Source organism: Martes martes (assembly GCF_963455335.1).
Source record: "Martes martes genome assembly, chromosome: 10".
In the NCBI taxonomy this organism is placed as follows: domain Eukaryota; kingdom Metazoa; phylum Chordata; class Mammalia; order Carnivora; family Mustelidae; genus Martes; species Martes martes.
In genome coordinates, this window is record NC_137898.1 from 60,024,770 (window position 1) to 60,047,852 (window position 23,083).

General features: G+C 36.3%; 1 protein-coding gene across 1 annotated transcript in view; it reads left to right on the plus strand.

The window, feature by feature from the left end:
- The window catches only part of PPME1 (protein phosphatase methylesterase 1), a 65,236-nt gene that overhangs the window by 3,678 nt on the left and 38,475 nt on the right, over window positions 1–23,083 (plus strand). The window contains exons 2-3 of the mRNA XM_080816051.1: window positions 18,419–18,512; window positions 19,105–19,197. Of these exons, the coding sequence (XP_080672177.1) occupies window positions 18,419–18,512; window positions 19,105–19,197 (187 nt within the window). The remainder of the gene's footprint in view (window positions 1–18,418; window positions 18,513–19,104; window positions 19,198–23,083) is intronic.

Consider the following 23,083-nt stretch of genomic DNA (forward strand, 5'->3'; position numbering starts at 1 on the left):
GTTTATTAGTAAGGAAATTCAGACTTGAGATTAAAGGTCACCCAACTAGTATGTGGCAGAACCAGGATTAAATTTATGTTTAGTCTCAAAACACCACAATTATTTTTTGGGTAAGGCCTGAAATCCTGGTTTCACTATTCCTTGATAGACTCCAGTAGATGATGCCAAAAATAGTGGTTTTTACCTTTTTTAATTAAAGCTTTTGGAGTTGCTTTGGTTTGTGATTCCTACTTGTAACTGGTATCTTAGTCTGTTAGCGTTGCAGTAACAAAAATACCAGAGATTGGGTGGCTGGTAAACAACAGAAATGTTATTTCTCACATTTCTGGAGGCTGGGAAATCCAAGATCAAGCTGCTGAAAGATTCTGTGTCCAGTGGGGACCACATGCTGGTTCATAGATGGCAGTCTTCTTGATCTGTCCTCACATGGCAGAAGGAGGAAGGAAGCTCTGTGGCGTCTGTTTTCTAAGGGCACTCACTAATCCCATTCTTGAAGGCTATACTCTCATGATCTCATCACCTCCCAAGGCCCCACTTCCAAATACCATCACATTAAACATTAGGATTTAACAAGAATTTGGGGCTGGGGGGTGGGATGGAGGATCACAACCATTTAGTCTACAGCGCCTGAGTGTGCTTGAGAGGAGTATGTTTTTTTTTTTTTAATTTTTTTTATTTTAATAAACATATAATGTATTTTTATCCCCAGGGGTACAGGTCTGTGAATCGTCTGGTTTACACATTTCACAGCACTCATCATAGCACATACCCTCCCCAATGTCCATTTCCCCACCACCCTCTCCCATCCCCCTTCCCCCCCGCAACCCTCAGTCTGTTTCTTGAGATTGAGTCTTTTATGGTTTGTCTCCCTCCCAATCCCATCTTTTCATTTTTTCTTTTCCTACCTCCCCCCAAACCCCCCCACCTTGCATCTCCACTTCCTCATATCAAAGAGATCATATGATAGTTATATTTCTCCGATTGACTTATTTCGCTAAGCATGATACCCTCTAGTTCCATCCACGTCGTCGCAAATGGCAAGATTTCATGTCTTTTGATGGCTGCATAGTATTCCATTGTGTATATATACCACATCTTCTTTATCCATTCATCTGTTGATGGACATCTAGGCGCTTTCCACAGTTTGGCTATTGTGGACATTGCTGCTATAAACATTCGGGTGCACGTGCCCCTTCGGAGCACCACGTTTGTATCTTTAGGATATATACCCAGGAGTGCAATTGCTGGGTCGTAGGGTAGCTCTATTTTCAGTTTTTTGAGGAACCTCCACACTGTTTTCCAGAGTGGTTGCACCAGCTTGCATTCCCACCAACAGTGTAGGAGGGTTCCGAGAGGAGTATGTTTTGAAAATCACTGCTTTAGTACATGTTACCATTAGAGAGACTATACAGATTTTTAAAACCATTCATTTTCAACATGTTTTTGGTTTATCAATAGTACTATATTTCTGTAATCTCTTAACATTTCTACAGTACTTTAACTGGAAGATATATTAGTGCCTTTCTGTATTATTTTATGAGATATATTAAGGCAGGGATTAATATTTTCTCTTAATGAGAAAATGAAAATGTTCTTTGACTTGCCTAAAAACACAGAATCATCAAATGGCAGAAACAGGATTCAAACCCAGACTTCAGATTTTTAGTCCATGGTTGATCTTGTAATACCTTGGTGTAGAAATTGTTGTTTAAAGTGATATAGATCTTTAAAAAAAATGGTGATAAAGATCTGAGTTTGAAGTCCAGCTTGTGTATTTACTTTGGTCTAGTCATTTAACCTCGCATAGTCTTTGTTTTCGTTTAATTTCTGTTTTCTTTAGAGTTCTGTGAGAATGAAATCATACATGCAAAGCACTTAGCTTCCTGACACACAAGCTCTTAAGGAATGACAACTGGTGAATTATTTTATATTGAGAATGGTGAGAAAAGCTTATTCTTTATAAAGTAAAAGCTCTCCTTTCAATTTCTTGTAATGTCAGCTTTTTCCCTGTAAGCTGTATATTACTCATATCTGATTAGATAGTCCTTCATTCAGCGTCTTAAATTTATAATGGATATCAGGCCTCTTAGAAAGCCTTTAAGGAGCTATTCACACAAATGGAGAAATAAAGGACAAAGTGAAGTGACTTGCTCAAGCTCACATATTGAGTTACAAATCCTAGCATCTCTGTTTTTGTTGCTTATTAGGTTTTCAAATATTAAAGTTGTTATTAAAATCAGTAAGTTTATTGATAAACTTATTAGGTTTTTAAAAATTAAATTTCATATACCATAGAATTCACCCTTTCAGAGTATATGGTTCAGTGGTTTTTAGTATATTTATGGTTGTACAGTCATTGTCACTAATTTTAGGATATTCTCATTATCCCATAAAGAAACTACTTACCTGCTAGCAGTTATTTCTCCCTCCCCTGTCCCCTGGGAACCACTAATCTATTTTCTGACTTCACAAATTTACCTCTTCTGGATATTTCATGTAAATGAAATCATGCAGTAGGTGGCCTTTTGTGATTGGCTTCTTTCATTTAATACAATGTTTTCAAGATTCATCCATGTTGTAGCATGTTATCAGTACATCATACCTTTTTATTACTGAATGACATTCCATTGTGTAGATATACCACATTTTAATTAACTTGTTTATCAGTTGCTGAACACTTGGGTTGTTTCCATTTTTTTGCTTTTATTAATAATGCTGCTATGAACATTCACATACAAATCTTTCTGTGGAAATATATTTGGATTTCCCTTGGGTAAATATCTAAGAATGGAATTGCTGGGTCATATGGTAAATTATATGTAGTTTTTTAAGAAATTTGCCAAACTGTTTTCCAAAGTTGCTCTTTGAAGCTCTGTGTATTCAGGATATTTCTTCTTTATAAATGTTAAAAATATTTTTCCAACTTGCTTTTCTACTTTGCTTACAATATATTTTCCTATGTAAAAAGTTTTGTTTTTATTCTTTTTTTTTTAAGAGAGGGTTTTGGGGTGGGGCAGAGGGAGAGGGAGAGAGAATCCTAAGCAGGTTCTGTGCCCAGTGCAGGGCCCAACAAGGGGCTTGATCTTGAGATTATGACCTGAGCTGAAATCAAGAGTCAGATGCTTAACTGACTGAACTACTCAGGCACACCAAAAGTTTTGGTTTTAGATCTTAACGTACTCAAATCTGTCTAGCGTATGTTGCTCCTGGATTTTGAATTGCAGAAAGACATTTACTTCTCCCAGGTTATAAAGGAATTCATGTATTTTTTTCCCCAGGAACTGTATGGTTCCTTTTTTTTTTTTTTTTTTAATTTTATTTATTTACTTGAGAGAGAGAGAGAATGAGAGGGGGAGAAGTTCAAGGGGAGAAGCAGACTCCCCGTGGAGCTGGGAGCCCGATGCGGGACTCGATCCCGGGACTCCGGGATCATGACCTGAGCTGAAGGCAGTCACTCAACCAACTGAGCCACCCAGGTGCCCCTGTATGGTTCCTTTTTTTAACACCCATTTTAAGTTTATCTTAATGTGCAAAGTGAGGAACAAATTCAGTTTTATCTTTGCCCACAGATTATCCAATTGTTGTAACACCATTTATTAAAAAGTCTTTTTCCCATTATATGAGTTTTACCTCAATAAAAATTAGTCTTTTCCCCTGGATTAAAATGATCTCAGGGTCCTGGGATCAAGCCCCAAGTCAGGCTCTCTGCTCAGCGGAGAGTCTGCTTCTTCCTCTCCCTCCACCGCTCCCCCTGCTCCTGCACACTCTCTCTCAAATAAATAAAATTGTTTTAAAAAAATGATGCCTTGGGACACCTCAGTCAGTTAAGCATCTACCTTCAGCTCAGGTCATGATCCCAGGGTCCTGGGATCAAGCCCTGCGTCAGGCTCCCTGTGCAGTGGGGAGTCTGCTTCTCCCTCTCCCTCTGCCCCTCTCCCCACGCTTGTGCGCACTCACTCTCTCTCTCAAATAAATAAGTAAAATCTTTTTAAAAAATGATACCTTTATCATGTACCAAATTTTCACATAGATTTGGATCTGTTAAGTTTCTTTTCACTGCCTATTTATTGATGTGCCACTACTATACTTTAATTACAGAGGCATTTTATTTTATTTTTTAAGATTTTATTAATTTATTTGAGAGAGAGAGATGGCAAGAGAGGGAACACAAGCAGGGGGAGTGGGAGAAACAGGCTCTCCACTGAGCAGGGAACCTGTTACGGGGCTAGATCCCTGGATTCTGGGATCGTGACCTGAGCCAAAGGCAGACGCTTTACTGACTGATCCACCTAGGCGCCCCTACAGAGGCATTTTAAATATGTTTTAGTAAGTGGTAGAGTCTTTTTTAAGATTTTCCTGGTTACTTGTTTATTCTTACAAATAAACTTTTTTTTTTTTAAATATGGTTGACATACAATGTTATGTTTGTTTCAGGTGTACAACATAGTGATTCCACAAGTCTGTACTTTATCTTCTGCTAACCACAAGTGCAGCTACCATCGATCACCATACAATGCTATTGCAATACCATTGCCTATATTCCCTATGCTATACCTCTTACTCCCTGTGACATATCCATTCTGTTAACTGGAAGCCTGTATCTCCCATTTCCCACACCTGTTTTTGCCCATCCCCCCATTCCCCTCCCTTCCAGTAACCATCAGTTTGTTCTCTGTATTTATGGGTCTTTTTCTGCTTCTTGTTTGTTTATTCATTTGTTTTATTTTTTATTTTCCACATATAAGTGAAATCATGTGGTAGTTGTCTCTCTGTCTTACTTATTTCACTTAGCATAATACTCTCTTGGTCCAACCATGTTGTTAGCAAATGGCAAGATCACATTCTTTTCATGGCTGAAAATACACAAATAAACTTTAAAATCAAACTAGTACTTGGGACGCCTGGGTGGCTCAGTTGGTTGAGCGGCTGCCTTCGGCTCAGGTCATGATCCCAGTGCCCTGGGATCGAGTCCCACATTGGGCTCCTTGTTCGACGGGGAGCCTGCTTCTCCCTCTGCCTCTGCCTGCCACTCTGTCTGCCTGTGCTCGCTTGCTCTCTCTGACAAATAAATAAAATCTTAAAAAAATAAATAAATAAAAAATAAAAATAAAAATAAAATCAAACTAGTACCAGAAAAAAAGTCCTAACAGTATTTTTATTGGGATTACATTAAATATGTAAATTAACTTAGAATAAACATTTTTATGATGTTGAGTCTTTTTTGAAGATGTGTCTGAATCCTTTTTGAAGGAAAAATATTTCAGATGCCTAGTATTGGCCTAAGTTATGTCTAATGTAGTATCACTTAATTATGTACACTATAAAACTAAGGGATAAATTCTTTATGTATAAGTAGACATATTATTCTTATATAATTAAAAACTCAATAGTTATACTATTTAAGTACAGTCAGACCTACAAAACTCTCCAGTTCAAATTAGCAGTATTACATTAATGTAAAATAATTGTATTTGCTATTAACAATTTACTGTGCTTTAAACCAAAAGGATATTTATTAATAGGAAATTCCAGAGTTGATTTAGTCATTCAACTATATCATTAAGGACCCTGTGCATCCTTAATTTTGCCATCCTTAGGAATGTTGGATTTTCCTTTTCTTGCTTGTCATCTTTTGGTTGTGAGATGGCTGCTGCAACTCAACTTTCCTCTTACCTTTATTCCATCTTTCCAAATAAAAAGGAAGGAACAGAAGAAAAGGCCTTTTCCTAGCTAAGCTTGTCTTTTTTTTTTTTTTCTTTCCTTTTTTTGTTTTCTGGAAAGGGAAATTCCCCAGCCAGTTTTTCTCTTAAGTTTCATTGTCCAGAACTGGTTTACATGTGCATCAACTGGCAGTAGGGAATGAAATTACTATGACTGGTTTAGACCAATTCTCATTAATTACCTTGGGCTGGAGGAAAGATAACCAAATATCTCTACTAGCTACTAAAACAATCTGGAATTCTGCTAGGAAATAGAGAGTGGTGAGAAGTGAAGGAATGTCTAGAGTAGACAGTAAAGGACACGTAATCCAAGCCCTGATGTTAGCAAACGGTGGGAGACTGATCTTTAGACTGCACATTCTCCACTGTTTTCACTGCAGCACAGGTATAGGAAGTAATAGATCTCTTTCTCTCCCCCTTTTCTCCCTTTCCACCTTGTGCCAGGGTTGAGCCCCTTGACCTGAGCACTTCTGAGTAAATATACCTTTTTACATGGTTGCTAGACTTATTACTAGCAAATCTGTTTCTTCTTAGTGTCTGCAGAATTGGATAATTGGATTGTTTTTAAATGTAATAAGCCCTCCTTGATATGTTGCTTGATGTCAGATTTGAGAAAACACTTCTGGTTGGCTAGGAAAAATTTATTCCTTTATGTCATAAATTAGTTTTTTTTTCTTTTAGAGAAGAAAGTTAATTAGTAGTGCTATTTAAAGAGTGGTCCAACTATATGCCACACTTAACTGTTCTTCAAAATATAGTTTTGCCAATCCGTCCCAAGCACATACTACCAATAAATTTTGATAATTGGATGAGAGGTTATGCTGAGGGGTTGCCTGGATGGCACAGTTGATTAAGTGTCTGACTCTTGGTTTTGGCTCAGGTCCTGATCTCAGGATCGTGAGATCAAGCCCTACATTGGGCTCCAAGCTCAATACAGAGTCTGCTTAAACACTCTCTCCCGCTCTCCCTTTGCCCCACCACTCCACTCTTGCACACACATATGCCAAAAAAAAAAAGAAAAGAAGGAAGTTGTGTTGAAAAATCCAGTCATCCAAATCATAGGAGAGGGCTGAAGTTGTTTACTGTCACTCCTTTTCCACCATGCGTCTATGTGTGTTCTTTGCTTTGGACTTTTTCTGGGTGTAAGTGGAAGTCCTGTCTTTGTTGCTAATAAGCCATGTGGCTCTGGTCAATTTATCTTTCCTTCTCTCTGGGACTCACTATGATGATGTAGTAGAAAGAGGACTTTGGAACCAGACATATACTTGAGTTTAAATCCAAGCTCCAGTGGTACCGAAAGTGGCTCTGGGCAAATCATTTTACATTTGAGTTTGTATTTTCTTGTCTTTAAAATGGGGAAACTTTTCTTGCAGAACTGAAAATTCTGTTTGACACATAATAGGCAGCTAATTAATTGTCCCCTTCCATAACACAAGATTTAGGTTAGATGATCTCTAATAATCTGATCCAGTATGTAGTTTTTAGAATCTTCACTCTGCTGCTTTAGTAACATGCCCTTTTCACTAGTAATAAACACTCTAAACTACCACAACCCAGACAGCCATCTGGTTGCCTTCTTTCCATTCCCTTCAAAGTGTTCCTAATGAGGACTTTTTTTTTTTTTTTTTTTTTTAGCACTGATGCCTTGATTTAAATAGCTCACTGCAATTAAACTTCAGTATTTTGCCTCCACTGCAAGACTCCTAGACTAGGGAATTTGTGGCAACAGTGACTAGGATTGCTACTGTGCAACTCATGACTCATTCATAACTCTCTTAACAGATTTAAGCAGCCTAGTAGATGTTGAGGTTATTATGCCTATTTAGATTTGAGACATTCACTTCAAAACATACAACTTTTCTTATTCCTTGTTCTTTAAATATGCAGGGAGAAATTTTCCTCCCTTCCTCCTATTCTGCCCTACCCTTCCTTCTTTCCTGAGCAGTTAATGATATAATAATCCTGGTAGGCATCATCACATAGTAGGCAAACAGCACAGCTATCCCCATAGCCTTCTGTAGTTTAACCCTTCTCTTTCTGACTTGTAATTTTTGATTGACTGTCTACTCTTCAAGATGATGAACTTCTTAAGGGTAAAAGTTCTATCTTAATTTACCTGGTTTCAAGCATGCTGGCTACTAAGTGCTGACCTATCCTAGGCATATTTGGCCTCATTTTGCAAGAACAATCTTTTTTCTTCACCAGTTCCATGAAGATGGCATAACTAAATTTGTATTCTCTTTCTTCTGAAAGCTGTTTCACTTCATGAAATAATGGAATCTATACTTTATTTCAACACTAGCACTTAGGCAAAGTGTGTTGTGAGTGCTTCCAAATACCTTGTCTTAATTTGAATTTAACATACTCATATGGTTGTAGCTCATGTCTACAATTAGTGTGTGTGTGTGTGTCTCTCTCTCTTTCTCTCTCTTTTTTTAAGATTTTATGCATTTATTTGTCAGAGAGAGAGCACAAACAGGGGAAGCAGCAGGCAGAGGGAGAAACAGGCTCCTGCTGAGTAAGAAGCCCAATGTGGGACTGGATCCCAGGCCTCTGGGAGCCTGATCCGAACTGAAGGCAGACATTTAACTGACTGAGCCAGCCAGGCATCCCCAATTAGTCTGTTATATGTAAAGATTTATGCCTGGTTTTGATTTTATTTTATAGCAGTTTATCTCTTCTTTTGTGATTCCCCAAACCTGAAAGCAATTCCATTACTATAAGAGAACAAATGTCAATTAGCAATTATTTTGGAAGGATTATTTTTTATAGGATTGGGTTTTTCTGCCCTTGCTTGGTTTATCCCTTGTTCTCTAAGGGTGAAGACTATGTTCCAAGGAGATGATACCTGTACATTGGTGACTCTAACAAGTGTAGGGGTCAGAGCAAGCAGGCTACTGTTAAAAGCTCTCCATAAAAGCTCAACATTCATGTTCCAGGCAATGGCAGTTCCCTAAATGTTTCTTGCACTTTCTAACTTACTAACTAACTTACTAACTGCCAAGTTTATTGTACTTGCAATGCCTCCCATTTCACTTTCCTACAAAACCCATGAAGCTCTTTCAGACTATACTAGCTCATTCACTTGTTCTATCCCTCCTCTGAGCTCTATTACACTTTTTGTCATTTCCACTCATTTACCAATTATTGTGCATCACTACTTGGTATCGCATTTTTTAAAATGTTACATAAAATCTATCAGTTTTTATGGTACTTTGGCAATTACCATAATTAATTATACTAATTTATATTTTATGGTAATTTTTTAAAGTTATCCCTAAAATGGAAGGTCTGGAGTGCAGGAGCCTCTGTTTTCATTTCTTTGCATCTTCTATAGTAGCATAGTTAATGTTTTTGTCAGTTTTCACTTAATGGACATGTGGCACACAACATTCATTTAAAATGAGATCCTAAATCTTTTCCTGACCATTCAGCCTGAAGTAGATCTTTCCATTTTCTGTCCTTTTATAAGACCTATCATTTATACCAGAGATTGGCAAACTTTTCTGTAAAGGGCCAGATAGTAACCATTTTATGGTTTGCAGTACAATTTCTATAACAGCTGCTCAACTCTGCTGAGTATGATGAAAGCAGCCATGGACAATATGTAATTGAATGTGATTGTGTTCTAACAATATTTTTTTTTGTGGACACTGAAATTTGAATTTCATGTAATTTTCTCATGTTATTATATATTATTCTTTCTTCTTTACTCCCGGCTTTTAAAAATGTAAAGACCATTCTCGGCTCATGAGCTATACGAAAACAGGCAATGGCTGGATTTGCCTATAGGCTATATTATGCCAACCCTGTATCAATACTATTTGTTTTGTACTTCTTCTGTAGGAGAAAGAATATAGGTTTTAAATCAACAAACTAGGATTCCCTTTCTGGCATACCACATACTACTTAAGTAGTATAAGCTTGACTTTAATTTTCTTAAAATGTGAGTAATACTAAATATAACATTGTATGTTAATTATACTTCAATAAAAGCTTTTTAAAGATTTTAATATGGGTAATACTAACCTCATTTGTTTTTGAGAAGAGGTACTGTATATGTAGAATCATTATTTAAGTTACAAAACTGGGTAAAGGAAACTTATTTACTATAATTCATGGATTCTAAGATACATTTCTTTTTGTATTTAAAATGATAGTATCTTAACAATTGCTGTTGGTCAAGTAACAGCCCTGTCTTGTTTCTCCCCGCTTGTTTGAGCAAACACCAAAACCAGCATCAAAACTTGCAAAGTAGGTGTTCGTAGCTTGGAAGAAAATCCTAGAGACAAAAGTGGAGCATCTTCTTAATCACTGAAAACTGAATGGTTGTGAGAAGTAGTGGGTATTCAATCAGATAAATTAAGCATTATTCCTAAAGTTAGAGTAAAAAAATAAAATAGCTCTCCATATAATGGTAAAGTCAGCATATGAGCTGGTGTTTAGTTTTAAGAAACATTCCATCACCAATGTTCTTGTGAGGCACAGAGGACTATATTAGTCAAAGTTATTCAAAAGAGAATAGAACTCTCGGTATGAAGAAATTAATTAAAAATACTTTAAGTATTTTGCTCTTATTTTCCTTTATTTATAGCCATAAATTGTATGTGTTGAATCAAAATAAGTATAAAAGAGCTCCTTAAGAAATTTAAAGTGAATTCTAAGTGGTCAAGTGTGTCTTACTTTAATTGGTAGCTTTTTTCTTAGTGGTACATAAAATTATAGTTCATCTTATTTTTGACATTGCTGTATATATACAGTATTTTATCTGTTCTTCTGACAACTCCCTTGTGATCTACTTGTTTAGTCTTCCCTAATTTAATTGTAAACTCCTGTGTTTTATTTACTTGCCCCAAAGTGGGTAGCACATAGGAGCTCAGTAAACATTTGATGAATGAATGAATGATGCTCTAATACAGTGGACAGATGGTGTTGTTTCCAGTAGTTTTAAATTGTCCACCCTGAATTAAGTAGGGAAGGAAAAGCCATAGATTTGTGGAATATAGAAAAGAGATTTTAAAACTGTAATTATTCATAATGTGCAAAAATGAACTTGTGGCCTCTTTATATTCTTCTGTGGTTTCATATTTATATCCTTCTATCTTTATTCTATTAAGAAAATGTAGCTCAGATTATTAGGAAGATTAAATTTAGGTAATGCTTATAAAGTGCCTAGCACAAATACATGAATGGTTTGTTTCATTTAATCCTTCCCACCCCTTTTTAATTAAATCAGCTTTTCCTTGAGCATAAGAACCATGGTTCAAGTTACAGTAAAATCACGTCAAATTCATTTTTCTGTGTTAATCACTTGAACTACATTGTTATTAGCTGAATTTCATCACAAATAGCATTTTATCATGTTGTATGGCTAAGTAGTCTTGGGGGCAGAACTACCCAGAGAATTTACTAATGTTTCAGAATTACTAATATTTCATAATATTTACTAATATTTCAGAATTTATTAATATTTCAGGGAAAATGTGCTTCATTTTTCCCAACTACTACTTTACAGACCTTTGGAATATAAACCCATTTTTAAGTTGTAGAATCTTTATACTAACATTTTTCTCAGTTTCAGGAAGTTTTATTTGGTAATTAGAGAAATTACTTTCCCAATCTAGGTTGTTATTTAATAATAATACTTCAGATTTGTATAACATTTAAGAAAATCTTCACACTGGACATCATCATTGTGAATCCTTCCCTGACCTGATTCCTTTCCCATCAGTGTTCCAAAGAAGATTGGATGTGCCATCTATGAGTTTTCGTGGTATGCTAGGAGTATTTCTGCCCTAGCTTTAGTAAACAGTGACTGTTTACTTACCTATTTTCTCCCAGGCATGAGCATTTTGAGGGCAGGAACCAAGTTTTGTTCATCAGTGGGAACTTTCGGCCTGCTGATTTCCCAAATGCCCAGGAAGTATATCAGGGCCCATCATAAAGGGCATACTCAAAAATTGAGTTGGAATTAACTTTGTTGATTATATAAGCAAATCATGACTGGAAAGAGGCTCTAGAATAATTGCCCTAAACATATTTGAAATGAAATATATTATGAAATATGTCTTATATTCTACATTATTATGACATTCAGGTGAGTCTGAGGAGGGAATTATGTGGTGGTTGGTTCTGAACTATATACTTATTAGAGGCTTCTATATGGACTTTTTTGGCTTGTAAACTCTGACTCCAGACCTCCTTGCTTTCTTCCTGTTGTGGTACTGTCCACAGAATAGTAGCTTACATAATTCTGATCCCTGAGTACAGCTACAAACATTGATTATAAGAGTAAGCAGCTACAATTAGCCCTTGTAAAGCATCAAAAAAAGCCTTGTACTCTTTCGTGCTTTCATTACTGATATCTCAGTGATTTTGTTTTCTTTGAGGCCAGATCATTGTACTAAAATTTTCGTATCTTTTTTCTCTTTACTTTTAGGGTTTTGGAAAAATAAGTTATTAATTAGGTTGGATAAGTGGCAGAAATAAAATTAAGAAATTTTTCTAAACCTAAATAAAGCAGAATTCTTTTATTATCAGAGGTATAAGATTACAGTAGTTCTTCCAGTGCTGCAGCAGTCTGTCTTCATCCATCCATTTAAAATGTATATTTTTGCATGATCTGACTCAGCAGGTTGGAAGTTCCCATGGATTAAGTACCCTATTTGAAAGTGGTCTTAAGTGAGATAAGTTTTCATTCATTTGCTTGAAACCACATCATATATGGAGCCATAAGTATCCTGTCCTGTCTAATGCAGGCTGTTGTGGTAAATGCTACTATTTTCATTTTTGGATTCCATGATGCCCAATTAACAACATTGGCTAACAAAGAAAACTAATAGGAATAGAATCTAGGATTTTAATCCCATGGTAAATCAGTATTTGTTAACCTACAGTTCTTTAAAATGGCCTCTTATCTTCTCTCTTTGTGAATGGCATCACAGAAACTTGAGTTGTTTTTGATTCTTCCTTCCCGCTCCACCTTCCTGCTCTGTCTCATAGCCATCTACATTTATAACCTTGACTTTTTCTTTAGTCTCCCTGGTACTCAGGCTTACTACGAAGGTCCTCTGCCAGTCACCACCCCTACAGTAAGAACTAATCCTCTTTCACCTCTTCCTAGGGATTTGTGCATGCTCATTGCTAGCTTGGGTGATTTCAAAAATAGAGAACCTAGTATTATTTTGAATGTAGTATTGAAAACTGATATAGAAGTAACCCTGAGAATAAGATTTAGCTCAGCTGCTTTCTGTGTCTTGGGTGAGTTATTTAACCTCCCTTGGCTTTAGTTTTCTCATTTGCAAAATAGGAATAGCTACCCCAGAGAGTTGTTGTGGAAATTCATTCATTCATTCTCTTATCAAACCCTATTAATTTATGGTAGAGTGATTTGGAAAAAGGAATAATACCACAGGACAAATAGAGGAGAGAAGATAGATAGGCTACCAAGATTTAGGAAGATAGCAAGTTGACTGTTAGCAGAGAAGAGCAAACTGAAAACTACCCACAGAAGGAGAGTGAAAGTACAGGCTAATCCATATGAATTAATTAATTAATTAATCCCATACAGGCTCAGGAATTATAGGAGCTAAGTACCTTTGAAAGGGGGCTAAAACAGGAAGATTGATTGAAAATCTGTATAAAGCACCTTTGGAGTTCCAGATCTCCTTTCCCTCAGTGTGACGGTTAACTTCTAGAGAAACTGTACCGGAGTGTCTCTGGACTCAGAGACAATATGGCAACAAAGGTAAAGCAATAGGATGAGAGCAGGGATTAAGTAAAGGTATACCTTCTGTCTTCTAGACACACTCGGGCTTACTCCCTTACCTTCAGGTCTTTGCTTAAAGGTGCCTTTCCTAACCCCCTGATTTAAAACTACAGCCGTTCCTAACCCGGCATTCATTGTCCCCTGCCCCACCTTTATTTTTTTATCCATGACACCACTACCTGACAAATTTTTACTTAAGTCTCCTTCTGTTGGAGTGCAAACACCAGAATAGTAGGGGGTTTTGTCTGTTTTGTTCAGACAAAAGGTATCCGCAGTCCCTAAAATAGTATCTTATATGGGCTCAGTGAATGTTGGTTGAGTGAGTAAACAAATGAGACTATTCAGATCTTTTCCCAGAAGGCTAACAGTTAGTCTTATGTCCCCAGGCAGGAGATTGGAGGATTTCTCTCCGGACAAATGACTGGCCTGAGAAAAGACATGCAGATTCTGATGTTTGGGGAAGAGTCCCCCATTTAAAAGGTTAGATCTCTACTTATTAACTGTATGTCATATTTAGTAGTCAGCAAGCTCTGTTCTCTCATAGAATCACCAGATATCCAGGGAAAGCTTCTAACACAAAAGACAGGTACAAAGACAAGATGAGAAAAAGAAATAATAATGCATAGAACAAAATAAAATCCTAAAAAAAACTAGTATCTCTTGTCAGAGAGACAAGAGACAATATGGCATCTATGAAACAAGAATAGAGTGCTCTTTAAAAAAGGGGAGGGGACCTTGTTTCAGAGAACAAGAAATAGCTGTTGGGAATGAAAATATGTATAGTAGATATAAATTCAATAGAAGAGAAAATTTAAGGAATCTTCTAGACAATCGCATGTTCTAGTTTAACATCAAAATTTAGAAATATGGGAGATAAAAAGATTCTTAGTAAAAAAAAAAAAATCTCGGGGCGCCTGGGTGGCTCAGTGGGTTAAAACCTCTGCCTTCGTCTCAGATCATGATCTCTGGGTCCTGGGGTCGAGCCCCGCATCGGACTTTCTGCTCAGCAAGGAGCCTGCTTCCTCCCTCTTTCTCTGCCTGCCTCTCTGCCTACTTGTGATCTCTGTCTGTCAAATAAATAAATAAAATCTTTAAAAAAAAAAAATCTCAACAATAGTACCTTTCTTAGATGATGATAGAAAAATCCCTTGAATTTTGAGAAAGAATATTTAGCCTTAAATTATCGTGGCTAGTATCTGGCTACAATATCTTTGTCTCTCTTACTTTGGAACATTTGTCTCTTTTAACATAGTATATAGAGGGGCACCTAGGTGGCTCAGTTGTTCAGTGTCTGCCTTCGGCTCGGGTCATGATCCCAGGGTTCTGGAGTTGAGCCCCACGTTGGGCTCCCTGCTAGGCAGAAAGCCTGCTTCTCCCTCTCCCACTCCCCCTGCTTGTGTTCCTGCTCTCGCTGTCTCTCTTTCTCTGTCAGGTAAATAAATAAAATCTTTTTTAAAAAATAAAATAAAATAGTATACAGCTGGAATAAAAAAAAATCTCCTCTGAGGATATTTGTTTCGGATCAGCTTCATTTTTTTGCATGGATTATCCTAGAGAATATTCTAGTGAATTTAATCTATCCTTGATCTATTTGGATTTATTTCTATGATCTCATTTTGTATTTTGTTCCATCTGACCTGGCTTCTTCTTATTCTATTTTTTTAAAAAATTCGTGTACTAGTGTTACAATCTATTGAGTATCAAGTTCACATGCCATACAACTGACCCATTTAGAGTATACACTTTTTTTTTTAGCATAGTAACATAGTTCCACAATGAATTTTACAACACGTTCAGCACCCTAGGAAAGAGATCCTCATGCCCATTAGCAGTCAGCCCTCATGTTCCCTCAAACCTCCCAGCCCTAGGCATCCACTAATCTATTTTTTATCTATAGATTTACCTAATCTTGACATTTACAGTAATGGGATTATATAGTGTATGTGATCTTTTGTGATTGGCCTCTTTCACTCAACGTAGTATTTTCAAGGTTCGGACATGTTATAGCAGGTTGTAAAACTTCATTCCTTTTATTGACGAATGATATTCCATTGTTTGGATACCAGAGTTAATTTGTCCATTCAGTGGTTGATGGACATTTGAGATTTTTCTCCATTTTAGTTATCACAAACAATGCTGCTGTGAACATTCCTATACATATTTTAAGGTGGACATTCGTTTTCATTTCCCTTGGGTATACCTAAGAGTGAAATTTCTGAATCACATGGTATTTCTCAGTGTTTAATCTTTTGAGGAACTGACAAACTATTTTCCAAAGCAGCTGCACCATTTAATATTCTCATCAGCAATATATGTGGGTTCTAATTTTCCATATCCTCAGCAACACTTGTCTTTATTCATCCTTTTGTTTATAGTCATCCTGGTTGTGTAAAGTGGTTCTTCATTGTGATTTTGATTTGCATTTCTCTAGTAACTAATGATGCTGAGTATTTTTTTATGTGCTTGTTGGCCATTTGTAGCTGTTCTCTGGAGAAATGTCTATTCTAATTGTTTGCTAACTTTAAAAAAATAGGTCATTTGTCTTTATACTGAGTTGTGAGTTCTTTATATACTCTAGGTACAAGTTCCTTATCAGATCTGTGATTTGCAAATGTTTTCTTCCACCCATGGAATCATGCCTGTAAATTACTTGGCAGAATGATTCACTGTGGTGGCACAGTAAATGTTAAGATACTATTACTGTGATGATGTCCTAGGTCCAGACATCAAAAATTCATCCATAGATCCTTAGAATCCATTATGATGTGTTTGACATGCTATGTGTGGTTGTTATACTCAAATTAGTATATGCATAGGTGGATTTGTGAGTGACTGATGAATCCGTAGAATTAAGATTTCTACTTTTAGCTTTCCAGTAGGAACTCAAGTGCAACCAGCAAACCAGAAAAAATTTGTCTAGGTTGACGTTGCAGTTTACTTCTGTATAGGCAGTTTTTCTATCAGAAGATAGGATTTTACCCATTTACTGAGCAACTACTAAATGCCAGATGTATTAGTAAAAGGCGAAAGATTTATACGATATGAAGAGAAACCAGATTGTGAAATGCCAGATGTATTACAATCCTTTAAAATGTATGTTATTTGGGGGCACCTGGGTAGCTCAGTTGGTTAAGCCTCCGACTCTTGGTTTCAGCTCAGGTCATGAGATCGGCCCCACTGTCAAGCCCCCACAGAGAGGGGAGCCTGCTTAAGATTCTCTCCCTGTCCCTCTCCCATCTACTCTCTTCCCACACACATGTGCTCTCTCTCTCTCAAAAAAAAGAAAAGAAAAGAAAAAGAAAAAACATACTTTATTCACTTGCTATAATCCAGGGCTGAAAGAATTTAAATAAGTTGAATTTGCCCAAATCCGTACTGTAACTCTTAGGGATTTATAGGGAATTATAGGGAAATGGTAGGAACTGTGAGGAATTTGAACTCTTCTCTCATTCCAAATCATTTACCTTTGTATTCCTAGCCCCTCTCTTTCAACTTGGGGAACTTTAAAAATTATCGGTGCCTATGCCACACTTCAAGCCATTTAAAGCAATTTCTAGAAGTGAAACCTAAGCATCAGTATTTTTAAAAGCTCCTTAGGTGATTATTGTTACATGGATTGAGAACTATTGATCTGTTCAATGCCAGAAGAGAATAGATTACTGTTCAATAAATATTTGCCTGTTGAAAGAATACCTAATGGTGCAGTTGCTTCATTGTAATTCCCATATTATAGTCAACCTAGAGTGCTTTTGTATTAACTTAAGTCTTTAAAAGGGGATCTGTATTATACTTCATGTATATTCTCCATTTGCCCCCACGGCATATATAGGAAGATATCTGGCAGGAGGTAACGTTTTATTGCTGACAGAATTCTGAATTCTCTCAATTACTGAGGAGAATAGATATGAAAATAAGGTAAGTGTCAGGGTTCCTTTCTTGTATTTCATCCAAGGTTGAAGACAGAGGTTGTAAACAGACATTTACTGGTTATTTTTGTTTTAGAGTAATTTTTAAAAAATAATTCATGGTTCAAAAATCAAAAGATAGAAAGGGATGTACATTGGAAATTGTCCCTCCCATCTCCCAATCATAGTTCCCCTTCCAGGATATATCAAGTGTTATATTATTATTCTTCCAGAGATATTCTAACCATATATAAGCAATTATATTTACACATACTTCCCATTTTTACCCAAATAGTAGTATGGTGCATTGTTTGTTTACTTAGCAGTGTATCTTATCCATATACAAAGAATATTATCAGCATATAATTGCTTCCATCTTTTTGTAACTAAATATTATTTTTCTGTGTACCACAGCTTATTTTCATCTATTACCTGTTGGTGGATATTTAAGTTGTTTCTAATCATTCTCTATCACAAACAATGCTACATTAAATAGATAAGTCATTTCATTTCTGCATGAGCATATCTTTGGATAAATTCCTAGAAGGTCAAGGCATTGCCAGTTTGCCTTTTATGAAGCTTGTATATTGATGGATTGGAAATAATGAAAAAGCGTGAAATAATGTGGGAGATTAAAAGTTTCAAGAAGGAATAGTGACCAAAAATGATTATTGCAGGAATGATATTAAAATGGCTTGAGAGGATAGGAATGAGCTGATAGCCAAGAACAAGAAGAGAGAACTAGCAGGTTCTGTGGTGTATATACATGGGATATATTTGTGATTAAAATATACTAATGACTTTTCTAAAATCCTGACATTTTTACTCTTACATCTTGAACTTTTAAAAACGCATCTTTACGTGATGGTTTCTGTATGAAAACTCCTCACTCTTAAAGAGAAAATACTCTTGCAATTTTCATTTCATATTTACATTTAGCATTTGTTGATCAAGATTTTATCTTTTCATGCATAACTATGTTTTACTTGAACTCTCTTTCTTCCTCTCTCTTTTTTTTTCCTTAGCCCTGGAAGAAAGCGAGACTTCTCCCCCGTTTCTTGGAGTCAGTACTTTGAGTCCATGGAAGATGTAGAAGTAGAGAATGAAACTGGCAAGGATATATCCTTTGCAAAATGGCTTATTCTTTAGCAAGCTTATAATGCTGTCTAAGAAGACACGTTTAGTTTCTAAAGTGTTCTTTAGTCCTGCTGTTTAATCTCATTTTTATTCCCCACCTGTAATTGTACAGCATGGAATTTAACCTGTAAGTCTATGCCAGTATCATACTTGGACATAATTGTCTAATGCATGGGGAAAGGATTAAGAATTAAATTCCTGAGACTGATATATATCTTAAGGGCCCAGGGGAAGGTTTCATGAATCAGATGAGTTGAATCAGTTTAGCATCTAGAAACCAGGGACTGTAGGTCTTCATTAGGGCAAAAGGATTTTTTTTTTTTTGTCCCCATTGAAAAAGTGGTCATACTGGCTCCATGCTTCAAAACAGGTTTGGTAAAAAAAAAACAAAAACAAAAAACAGGTTTGGTGTTTCAGAAACTTCTATTTAAGTATCTCTTAAGTTTGGAAGTCTGCAGCTTTATATAGAGTCTGGTACTGCCTGAGTTTTCTAATCAGTATTATTACGATTAAATAATCAATCAAAAACTTCAGTGAGCAAAAGCTTAGATATATTATCTTTAACTATTCATACACTTTCCGAGTTTACAAGAGTGGTTCAGAGGGTCCCGTCCTACTCCTTCTACATGGAGGAGGCCATTCTGCCCTATCCTGGGCTGTTTTCACGGTAAGTAAGTAGCTGATAAAAGAAGTTGATGTTAGCACAATCATTGTTTACGTCTGGCTGAATTTGACTAACCTAACTCTTCCTTCTGTGTTCACTTGTATAGCTTGATATAAGAAAGTTAGGGGTGTGAGTTGATTGTGAATATTTTTCATGGTAGGCCCAAGATCACCTGTTCTTTACTGGGTAAGCTTTAATCCATGAATTCTTTAAACATTTTAAAAATGTTCTATATATATTGCATAGGGATGAGGGAGATGGGATTTGCTCCTGGTCAAATGTGGGGGTCTGTATCTAAGTAATCTAAGTAATAGGTAAGCAGAAATATTCTATTCAGGTGCTTTAGGTAGAGATAATGTCCATCCTTTATTTACTTCAGAGACCCTAGCGTAGTACTTTATACATGGAGATGCTCCATAAATATTTGGAAATTTTTTTTCTTTTTTAAAATAATGCTTTATGTATATATGTATATCTATTTTTTAAGATTTTATTTATTTATTTGACAGAGGGAGACACAGCAAGAGAGGTAACACAAGCAGAGGGAGTGAGAGAGGGAGAAGCAGGCTTCCTGCCAAGCAGGGGACCCAATGCAGGGCTTGATCCCAGGACCCTGGGATCATGAGCTGAGGTGAAGAGAGACACTTAATGACTGAGCCACCCAAGTGCCCCAATGATGCTTTATATTTTAATGATACTAAATAGATCATTAAAGCTACTGGGAAGTAAACAATATTTGGTTGATGATACCCTTGTCTAGAATAGAGGATGTATGTCTCTGTGAATGCTACCAGTTCTAGATCTTCCTGATTTTCTTGACTCTGTACAAGGAGAGGTGCTGCTAAGGAACATAGTAGCATTATTCCTATTTTTCTTCTGGTTTCTATCAGGGAGATGTACATACTTCCTCTATTTACCAGTAGGGAGTTTAAGGGACAGAAAACTGGGTACTGGGTAACTAGAGCTAGATGGCTATGGAATTGAGGAGGGCCCTGAACATACCATTATGTTCCTGGCAGCAGGATTATTGGGAATGGTTCTCGACACATAGGCACTTAATCATCTGTTATTAAATTATTAAATGATTTGATTCCTATCTTGTTTGCTACTTCCTTTCTCTTATTTTAGGACATAGCTGTTTGATTTGGCTCTAAGTGCCAGGCTCTTTAATCTCCCTACACCTGTGTCATCCAACAGAAATATAATGCAAACCATATATGTAAATTTTTGCTGCATATGTGATTTTTAAATCTAGTAGAGACATAAAATAGGTTAAAAAAAAGTGAAATTGTTTTTAATAGTATGTATCTTATTTAACCTATTGTATGTGTAGTATTATCATTTTAATAAGTAATCAGTATAAAAATTACTACTGAGATATTTTACCTTATCTTTTATACTGTCTTTGAAATTCAGTAAGGCTGTAAGGCACTTATAACATGTCTCATTTTGGACTAGCCACATTTCACATTTTAGTAGCATTGCTTTGATCATTTACATTCCTCAACTAGGTAACTAGGTTGTGAGGTGAAGACCATGGCTTAGTTATGCCTGGCACTTAATTGTATGCTAAAGGAATGTTTCTTGAATTAATGAGTAATAGCATCACATGCCTGTTCCTAATGTAGGAGCTAGAGTAGTAACTGTATTCCAGTTCCCCTTAACCAATAGAACAAGACATGTAAGCCTTTACTCTCCAAATACAGTCTTCTTATACTTCAAGATTTCTTTGAAAATTATGTAAAATAGTAGAATATGAAAACTGTAAATTTTAAAGTCATGTACAAATATTATAATAAGTGATTTGTTAACATATACTGATATTAAATATATTTTTTTCATAGAAAGATGAAATAACATGGAAAGTGACTGGCATAGAGGAGGTGATTGATAAATAGCTGCTGACATTATACGTGTTAGTGCAGAGGAAGTCTCTAGTTCTTTTTTTTACCAAAGTATAGTCTACAAATTACAAGTTCCATGAGATATTAATGAAATAAGGTTTTTATGATTAAATGAGTTTAAGAAATATAACATATAATATCTTCCTCTGATTTCTGTCAGAATTTCACTATATATCAGTATGTTTTTTTTTTTTTTAATAAAGATTTTATTTATTTATTTGACAGACAGAGATCACAAGTAGGTAGAGAAGCAGGCAGAGAGAGGAGCAAGCAGGCTCCCTGCTGAGCAGAGAGACCGATGTGGGGCTCGATCCCAGGACTCTGGGATCATGACCTGAGCCGAAGGCAGAGGCTTTAACCACTGAGCCACCCAGGCGCCCCTATATCAGTATGTTATTAAGGTCTTTAGGATGTTCTTCTAAATAAATCTATTTCATTTCACCTGTGTCTTCCAAATGTATTTGACCACCCAATTCCTTTTTTCTAAAACATCTATTAGCATCCCATTCTTTGTGAAAGTCTTTTATAGATAGGTCATTATGTCCCAATTGTTATCTGGTTTACTTGTATAATCAAGGAAATTCCTTACCACTGAGCTTAATAGCTTGGACTTTTGCTGGTTAAATTTACCTGCCCTTTTTTGTGTTGTTACTCCTGACAGTATACCAGCCCACTAAATAAGTTTATATGTGACAGTGCTTTGGAAATAAAAATGGCTATGTAAAAATTAGTGCTCTTAAAAAAAAAAAAATTAGTGCTCTAGCAATTGACTTGACTCCAGAGCTCATATTTTTTTTTTAAGATTTTATTTATGTATTTGACAGAGTGAGAGAGATCACAAGTAGTCAGAGCAGCAGAGAGAGAGGGGGAAGCAGGCTCCCTGCTTGGCAGGGAGCCTGATGCGGGGCTTGATCCCAGGAGCCTGAGATCATGACCTGAGCCGAAGGCAGAGGCTTAACCCACTGAGCCACCCAGGTGCCCTCAGAGCTCATATTTTTGTAAACACTAGAACATGATTGATGAAGGCAGCCATGGCAAACAGCAGGAATAAGCCCAAGCACCTTATGATCCTGAGAGGCAGAATTACTCTCAGACATCCACCCACATGTTAACTGGTAAAATACTATAGTAAAATAGAAACAAAAAGGTACTAGCGTAGCAGGAGGACAAGTATACTGACAGCGAAAGGAAGAGGTGAACAACTGTGGTTGATATTTATGTTGCTAGATCATGAGATCCCTGACAGCAGAAACTGTACCTTATTCACTCTTAATATGACAACATACCGGGCCTGTCCTGGAGTTGGTACTCAATAGTTATTCCTTGAAGAAGTTAAAACTGACCTTGAACAATTAAGAGGATAAATTTTATTCATTGTATCCTATTTGAGAAAGTAAATCATTCTAAAGTCTTGATCAAATGTCAGTAAGTCATTTACATATGGCTGATACCAAAAGATAGAACATGGTTAGAAAAATCCCAGACACAGGATATGCAAGACCAAAGGACATGAAGACATATTTCATAGAGAACATACAGACATGAGAAAGTTCATCCTCACTAGTAATCAGATATGATTCACATAGGAGGTATCATTTTTTTAGATATCAAATTAATATTTTCCAAAAACTATTCTTAGTGTTGGCAAAGGCATTGGAAAACAAATATTTTTGAACACTGGGACTAGAAATCACATCTTCCAACTCCTACTTCACTGTTCTTTTCTTTAGTGTCAGATAGAGCTCTCTTGGAAAGTAATTAAGCACTTTGAATTATCAATATTTATACCATTTGATATAGTTGTACTTCTAGGAATCTGTTCTAAGGAAATAATACCAAATATGTGAAAAGCTATTTGTCTAAAATTAGCAATCCCAATGTCCAACTGGACAACCTAGAAGAAATGGTTAAATTCCTAGAAACATACAATCTTCCAAAACTGAAACAGGGGGGAATAGAAAATCTGAATAAACTAATCACAAGAA